Below are 9,191 nucleotides of genomic sequence, written 5' to 3'. Positions count from 1 at the left end.
CTCCGTTTCAGGTTATCAGATGTTTTTAACTTTGATTAAAATCAAACTGCTTCAAATTTAACTAAATTTGTAGAAAATAATAATAATAATTTCAACCCAAGAAAAATTTATTATAAAAATATATTCAATTATTAATTTAATTAAACTAATTTGTTATTATAAATATTACTATATTTATCTATAAACTTAGTCAAACTTAATACATTTTAATTTTAACCAAAGTCAAAACATCTTATAAAAGGGAGTACTTCGTAACTTTTTGTACACGTACATGCGATTAGATGCACCGATCAATCAAGAGAACGCGTAGTGGAGCGTTAATTGATCGACATATATATATGATTATAATTAACTAGGTATGCGATTGCGATTAACTCATAATCCAACAAAGATTGACGACGACGAGATGGACGACATGTATGCCATTCGAGGCGAGGCGATCGACCGATCAAAACTGCGGCCGCGACCGGACGTCGACGACGACGCTGCAGGTCGCCGGCGCCGCCGACTTGTTGAAGAACTCGACGCAGTCGGCGATGGCCTCGTCGTAGTGCGGGTTCAGCGGGTGCAGGTTCGAGCTGCACGACCGCTTCGGCGCGTCGCCGCCGCCGCCTCCACGGTGGTGGTGGTGGTGGTTGTCGTCGACGGAGGAGGAGGAGAAGGTGACCGTCGGCGGCCGCGGCGGGAAGGAGAAGAGGCCGACGAGCATCTTCCGGAATCCGTCCATGATCCTGGACGGCCACCTCATCTTGGCCTTGCTGTGATGAGAATGCGATGCTTTCCTCCTAAAGCTCTTTGCTTGAAGCCTAGACATGAATGATTCTCCTTCCTTAATTCCTTCCTTGATGCTACCTATAGCTACTAGCTATGATCTACACTTGCCTGCTAATTATTGATGATGGTGTGGCCTAATTTGTGGTGATCACTCTGATGATCAGCTTGCAAATCTAATTTCTGTTGCAAGTTATACATGTACTACTTCTGCAAGTGTGTGCTCACTGATGGTCCTATGTATAAGTGCCTAACTGGTGCTTAATTTATACATATGGTTGTTAATTAATTAGCAGCTTAATTAGTGTAATGCTAATATTGTTGATGGGGTGCTGGGCCAGCATGCTTTCACAAGAATTTTGGTGGGGATGGGGATGCCTTTTGGAAATTCTAAGGCTTGAAAGGTACAAGGATCCATGTGCACTAATCATAACTTAAGGGCCCCTAATTTCTTTTGTAATTAAGATGTCCTTCAATATTTTTGCATAGAGGGAGGGCGAAAGGTTTGGTTGGGTTTTAAGTAGTAATTATGACCTGGTAATCATAAATTTCAGTATGTGATTATCTAAAGATATTATATAAGACTTATTCAGAGCAACTAACTATATGTATAAGGATCTATTGTGAATACAGTTTTGAGATTTTTTTTTTTTACATTTAGCCGTAAAACACAGGTCCCACACAGAAATAATATGGGCATGAGCAATATATACGCCTATACACATAATAAGATAAACTAATTAGGTGCGTAGGCTAGTAAGTGGATAGTAATGCAACTGCTAGGTACATAGGAAAATTATTACTACCTTCATATTTTTAATAGATGACGCTGTTGACTTTTTTTTACATGTTTGACCATTCGTCTTATTCAAAAAATTTATGTAATTATAATTTATTTTGTTATGAGTTGTTTTATCACTCATAGTACTTTAAGTGTGATTTATATCTTATACATTTGCATAAAATTTTTGAATAAGACGAATAGTCAAACATGTGAGAAAAAGTCGACGGCGTCATCTATTAAAAAACAGAGGTAGTACTAAATAGTAAAAGTTATAAATTAGTGTTGGTTAATCTCTTTTTTTTGTTAAGAAAGTACATAATCACTGCTAATTGCATCATAGATGGTGCACTGCTTGCTGGGATCTTTGGAAACATCTAACATGAAGATGAAGTAAACAAACATGTAAAAGAAAAATACTACTGCCAATGTCAATTACTCCAGTTTATTAGCTATAAAGGCGCGCGCAAGTTGCGCTTGGATGTAGCGAAGTGACTTTAGTCCTGGATAATGTTCTGTAATCCTGGTTGTTATTGTTAAATTTTGCTACGCGACAGATGTTTAGCTTAGCTTATATCTGCATAAGAAAAATAGTCGTGGTTAGTAAACTAGTGTGAATCTTTACCTGTATATAATTCATGCCTTTTCAGTTAACTCAGGAAATGATCGAGCACATTATTAGGAACAATAGATGCTTCTACCACTCACTTTCGGTTGTGCATTAATTAGTGAAGCAACAAAACATGTAAGAAAATTAATTACCACAAACATTAATCACTTTGTGCATGGATGATCACACATTGATTTTCTGTCTTACAAATCCATATATATTTTTTATGTGCCAGCCTTGATCATTTGGTCTAATGACCATAGATTTAATTAAAACACATGATTATTTAGGATCAAGGATGAGCTAACTTAGATTAATTACCATAAATCTTGCGATTTCTAGGCTGTCTCCCACTCTCTCAAAAGAAAAAAAAGTTTAATTGAAAATATGAGATGGAGGCTGGTCCACACTAAACAGTGATGAACGAACGCACATATAATTAGTAGCTCTTGCAGATATTAATTTGGTGTGTAGTGCACTCGATCCGTTGCTTCTGCCCAAACGTGGCATTACATTGAACAAAGCTTTTGCTGACCCTTGCTAGGCTCATATGACTCCACTCGTAGCGCACACATATATATCTTAATTAATTGTGAGCTTTTAGGATTAATCTAATAGATGCTTCTACCACTCAATTATATATTTCTTGCAAAAACTTTATGTATAAAAGTCTCTAAAAATAAATGTATTTTTAAATTTATAATGGCTAATATTTAATTAATCACTCGCTAATGACATATCTCATTTTACGTGTAAGATATCAGCTCAGTCGAGACGTTGGTCTGAACAAGACTAATTAAGATGTGACTAGCTATATTTATGAAGTCATATTTTTCTAGACGTTTGGGAGAGAAGCTGGCTCTAAGGAAACCATCGGCGCCATATTTGGCACAACCTTCCCTAGGCCGTGGCAGGATCCATGCGGCAGCGAGGAGGACGAGAGGTCGTCGCCATCGGGTGCGGAGGTGGCGGCGAATATGGGCATCGCACTAGAGCATGTGCGTCGTCGTCGTCGTTGGGTGCGGTGGCGGGGGTGGCGACGGCGGAGCCTCTCGAGGTGGCGGAGCTCAGCAAGGCTTGTCGGCCGCCTCTCCCCCATCTGCCACTGGCGAGGAGGGTGAGAGGCCGAGCGCCTAAGAGAGAATAAAAAAAGAGATGTGGGGCCCACATTATTTTCTCTCTCACATTTGGATCCCACATACTTTTTTTTCTGACTAGAATGTCACATTAGCAAAACCATGCATCTATACTGCTATGGACCTTAATAGCACGGTTTTGTATAGTTTAAGGGTGAAGATTTCTGGTATTGAGGACAAGGGATGTCAAACAAATTCAATGTAAAGTCGAAGGATGGTATGTGAACTTATTCCTTCTGAGTAAGGCCTTAATTTGGCCAAGTGATTTGTATGGCCAGGCACCATATACTACATGGTATAAGTTCACTTTGACTCCCTTAACAAGTGACCTAATCTGATTCGTATCCCTCAACCATAATACCAGATATCTCGACCCCTCAACTATTAAAACCGGTGCAAATTGACTCCCTCCGCGGTTTTGGAGGACGGTTTCGCTGACGTGCCGGTGTTGACCTAGTCTCCGTCTCACGTGGCATTGACGCGACGCTTATGTGGCATTAAAATTAAAAAAAATATGCGGGACCCATTCGTCATTCACACCAAAATTCGTGGGACCGACAAAATGTGAGGCCCACATATCATCCTCTCTCTCCTGCCCTTCTTCTTCCTCCTCTTCTCTCTCCTATTTCTCTCTCTTTCTCTCCCCTTTACTTTACTCCATCCGCGCGGGGCTTGAGTGGCGGTGGCAGTGGTGGGCAGTGGACGGTGGCCGGCGGGTTGGTGGGTGCTAGAGCAGCAACGTAGGCAGTCGAGCGAGGGCCACGATGGTGGCGGTAGCGGATGGGAGCGCAGGCGGGTGAGGGCCACCAAGACGTCGGTGGTGGGCGGGAGGGTGGGGTTGGAGTGGCGGCAACGGTAGGCTAGCGAGGGCCAAACAACTCTCCATGGCTACTCGCAGTCGTGCCGCTGCAACTGCCGGTGTAGACCCCAGCGTCCGCGCTGCTCGACGTCGCCGCCATTGGTCGACCGCCTCTCCCTCTCGTTCGCCTCGGATTCACTTGCCACAGCGCCATATCGAAGGTGGAAGAGGAGGCGATGCAGATAGAGAAACGACGCCTGAACGCCATGCATCGCTGCCTGGCTCCTCTCCCCGCCGGCTACCGCCCACTACCGTCGCCACCACTTGAGCCCCTGCCCACCCGCCGGCCACCGTCCACTACCCACCGCCGTCGCCGCCACTCGAGCCCCCGCGCGGATGGAGTGAAGTAAAGGGGAGAGAAAGATAGAGAAATAAGAGAGAGAGAGGAGGAAGTAGAAGGGTAGGAGAGAGAGGATGATATGTGGGCTCCACAATTTTTTTTGAATGACGAATTGGTCCCACATATATTTTTTAAATTTTAATGCCACATAAACGCCACGTCAATGCCACATGGGCCAGAGACTAGGTCAACACCGCCACGTGTGCGCCACATCAGCGAAACCGCCCTCCAAAACCGCCGAGAGAGTCAAAGTGCACTGGTTTTAATAGTTGAGGGGTCGAGATATCTGGTATTGTGGTTGAGAGATACGAATCAGATTTGGTCACTTGTTGAGAGAGTCAAAATGAACTTATTCCATATTACGTACTCCCTCTGTCCCCAAATAAACTAAACCCTAGCATCCCAAGAAAAAATTAAGGAAAGAGATAAAAGACCATAATACCCTTAATAAATGTAAAAGTTATATTGATTAGTAGGTAGGTGAGGGGTATTGAAGTAATAAAATTTCTCGATTTGTGAATTTGTGGTAGGTAAGAAGGTAGAAGTTGATTTATTTTGGGACAAATTTTAAACTCTATAGGAGTTGATTTATTTTGGGTGGGAGGGAGTATACCATAGTTGACAAACCCAAATAGCCTACAGTACTAATAGTGGTGGAATTGAGCCCAGATATGGCTTGTAGGATATGGGTATGAACAAAAGATATTGACAGGGATATATAGGTAAGAAATGGGATGACAAAACATAGGAAAATATGAATGAATGACCGTTTAGATAGACCGCAAGGAAAATTTTATAAGAAATCTCATGATAAATTCCTCTCATAGATTGAGGCTAAAGGATTCGACTATATCCAATCTTTTGCTTTAAGGGGCCAGATAGAAAAAATTTATATAAATTTACAATCCAATGAAAATCATATATCTCCTCCAACCTAAAATATAATAAATTCTAGCGTTCAAAATTCGTCATAACTCATAAATGATAACAACTTCTGCATATGTATTCTCTTCTGAGTTAATCATAACCTTTCAATTAATTTTATCACTTTTTAGTTTTCCCACCTATCTCATTTTCTCAACTAATCATAATTTATCCTCAATACAAATTTAATTACTACTCTATAACACATTATCAACGGAACACAACGTTATTATTTGTTGATGTTGCAAGAATACAATGTAAAAATGTTTGTTAATAACCACATGATGTATCACAACGCAAATTGATTCTCTCACATCTAAGGCCAACACCAATTAGGCCTCCTCATGCATCCACCATGACTCGTTTTCGTTGTCTTTTGGTGAGATGCCTTGATGCAATTGTAGATGTTACGATCTTGCAATATCCTTCCCAATTTGTTTTGAGTATATTCTAGATTTGGACAATCTATATTCAGCTACCAGCTACATACGTATAACTAAGCTATAGTCTGTTTTTATCTGCATATGTTTACTTAGAGCCTGACCTTAACTATGCTTAATTAATTGGGTGGTCGGCCTTATAATTGGGGGTCAAATTAAGATGTGGAATCAAATCCTCCAAATAGGGCAGTGGTTGCTCACTGATTTCGCCCTCTTGTACCACATGGCTGGGTGTATGATCTTGCATTCAAAACAAAACAAATTGCACACTAGTGTATATACTCCCTCCGTTTCAAAATGTTTGACACCGTTGACTTTTTAACATTGTTTGACCGTTCGTCTTATTCAAAAACTTTTGTGAGATATGTAAAATTATATGTCTACATAAAAATATATTTAACAATGAATCAAATGATAGGAAAATAATTAATAATTACTAAATTTTTTTTGAATAAGACGAACGGTCAAACATGTGATAAAAAGTCAACGGCGTCAAAACATTTTAAAACGGAGGGAGTATATACTTGTAGGGTATATATATATACGTGACCTATCGGTTGTATATATGCATCAAATCTTCTAGAAAGGCACCGGCTAACCATAATCTATGTAGGCATGTGGGAAAATGCCCTTTGCTTGTTTCCATGTGGAAAGTTAATATGGAAAATTAAAGTGTTCTCGCTTGCTTGTCACTTGTTACAATATTTGTATCTAAACTCAAATGACGTGCTTAATTTTCTAGGAAATATCAAAATAATACTTTTTTTCAATAACAAAGTAAAAGTCAAACTTTAAAATATTTGACTATAAATAATCATAGAAATATCGAGACCATATGTATGGATTAGTTTTTTTAAAAAATACTATATATGTCCTAAAATATAGTAACTTAGCTATACATATTGAGAAATACTTATCCATATTCATAACTAAAAGTTATTATATTTTGGTATAGATGGAGTACTTTGTTAAAATCATATATCTACTGATATTTTTATTGTGTATTATAATAGAAAATAGTGCTTAAAGTTATTTTTTTAGACTATGTGTATGTTGGAGCTGTCGGTGCTAGCCTTCTTCTAGATCTGTGTGTTGGAGCTGCCGGTGTGTGGGTGGGGTTATTTTTTCTTCGTTTTCCTATTTACGACATTACAGGGTTTGTAATCTTGTAATTTTTTTCCTATTCTAATAATATGATCGACTTCGCACTGTTTGGTGCAAGTTCGTTAAATTTTTTTTAGACTATGTTCTTATCAAAATGATAAGTATCATAAACCTAGAGGGAGGATAGGAATATAGGATAATCATGCACATACTCTGTTTGTTAGTACGTTGAGTTCCTATTTTCTCTGTTCGTTGCTACATAAACTGCCTAGATAATATGATGCAATATTATGTGAAAATCATTATATTCTTACACACACTAACTTACTCTAGGTTCAAAATTTCCGGGGCACAATATTTTCTTAAAACGAACGTTGCCGGGATTTCCAAAATTTTTGTATAACTTAGAACTTTTTTGTCCAAAATTATTTGAAAACTTAACAAATTTTGACCAATTTTTTTAAAAATAAAAAATTTGGGCGAGAAATTTACTTCCTGGAGAGAAGCGAGAAATTACTGAAATTTTAGAAATTTCGAACCGAAATTAGAATACCTGAACTTTTATTATATACGTGCGGATAGAGTGAGCACTTTTTCTGTATCTGTGACAAATGAGACAAATTTGACTAGGTGTCACATTGCTGGTCTTCCCTGTAATAAGGATAGCTCTAACTCTGGATGCAACATGGAGCATGTCAGCATGTGAATCAGCAAACATATATGCTAGAATATGTTTTCCTTTTCTTTTTGTTCAAAAGGAATCAACATTTTGTCATAGAAAAATCCAGTGCTGACCAGTAGTAGACAAAGAAGAAGAATCAAGATCACCAAATTGCTCTCTGCCTCTTGTTTGTATATAAACACCACCAAATCAACCTAATTAGTTGCTTCAGTGAGACAGCAGCCATCACAAGCTAATTAGACAGAGAGCAAGCCATCTTGTAATTAGCAGGAGAGAGAGCTCAAGCTCGAGCAAATCAATGGAGGAGAGGTTCTTGGCCGAGCCGCTCAAGGCGACCACGGTGACATGCATCCCAAGGCTGCGCGGCGGCGGCGGTGGCGGCGCGAGGCGGCATCGCCGCGCTGCTTCCTCCGGCGGCGGCGCGGCGCCGCCGGTGTCGTCGTCCGTGCTGGACCGTGTCCGGGACGTCGTGCTGAGGCTGGCGATGCTGTCGGCCGCGTCGACGACGACGAAGCAGGGCGCCCTGCCGCCGCAGCAGCAGACGGCGACGCCGATCAGGACGTCGCCGGGCAGGTCGGCAGCGGCGACGTCGAGACGCTCCGCGGCGGTGCGGATGAGCCCGGCGGCGCCGGCGTACGCCGACTCATACCGGAGCGAGGCGGTCGACGAGTGCATCGAGTTCTTGAAGAGGTCGGCTGCCGGCGTCGGCGTCGGTGGCGCGCCGGCGTCGCCCGCCGTGGGAGTAATGAACTCGCCGTCACCTTTGCATGCATGTGCCATGTGATTCAAAGTACTATCAGTGTTAGCTGTACATAATTAAAAATAAATAAAATGTTGTTGTCTTTGCCTTTTTGTTTTTTGTTTTTTGGGCAATGCATGGATTCTCCTATACACCTCAGTTTGTTTTATTGGAGATTCTGATCCAAGTAGCTAGCTAGCTAGGTCGTCATGTGCATGTATACAAGTAAGTTCATGTATGTTTAAGTGCATATGAGTTGGTAGATTAGTAGTGGGTGTGATGGATTAATTTGTGTTTGATGCGGTGTCATCGAGTAAAAATTCATTTGCATCAACTTGTTGCTGTTCTTTATTAAGTGGCACACATCACATGGACTATTGGTAGTTGCTAATTGAAATATATATGCATCAGAATTGTCGTCACTACGGGTGTGTCAACACATTAAACAAGATTGCTAAGTGCAGGCAAATCGTTGATGGATACAAACAGCATGGCTCGTAAGTTAAATTGCTCATGTTTGTTCTCGTCCCACACAGTGATTCCTTTCTCCCACAAACTTTCAGATCATCGATGAGTGGTCTTAGTTATATATCAATATCGTTACCAGGTTGCTTTGGGCTTTGAATAATAATCGGCATCATAATGTACTTCCTCTTCATGCACAGTCAGGGGGAGGTTGTAGTCTTGTAGATACACATCGTAACAGGCCAAGTGCTATGGCCGCTGCTCATCTCTCCAAATGGATTCATGCCATCCGTACTCAAACCGAACCTTACGTTTCGTGCATCCTCTCTAATGTCTTGAA

At 40.8% G+C, this 9,191-nt stretch overlaps 1 protein-coding gene across 1 annotated transcript; it reads left to right on the top strand.

Annotated features, from left to right (window-relative positions):
• The first annotated feature begins 7,857 nt into the window (after positions 1–7,857).
• Positions 7,858–8,714, top strand: LOC4334947 (uncharacterized). Its single transcript, XM_015779834.3, has one exon. It carries the CDS (start codon positions 7,946–7,948, stop codon positions 8,429–8,431), a length of 486 nt encoding a protein of 161 aa, XP_015635320.1. The 5' UTR covers positions 7,858–7,945; the 3' UTR covers positions 8,432–8,714.
• The last annotated feature ends 477 nt before the right edge of the window (positions 8,715–9,191 follow it).

The sequence above is a fragment of the Oryza sativa genome, chromosome 4 (genome assembly GCF_034140825.1).
Source record: "Oryza sativa Japonica Group chromosome 4, ASM3414082v1".
Classification (NCBI taxonomy): domain Eukaryota; kingdom Viridiplantae; phylum Streptophyta; class Magnoliopsida; order Poales; family Poaceae; genus Oryza; species Oryza sativa.
This window is presented reverse-complemented; position numbering and strand designations above follow the sequence as displayed.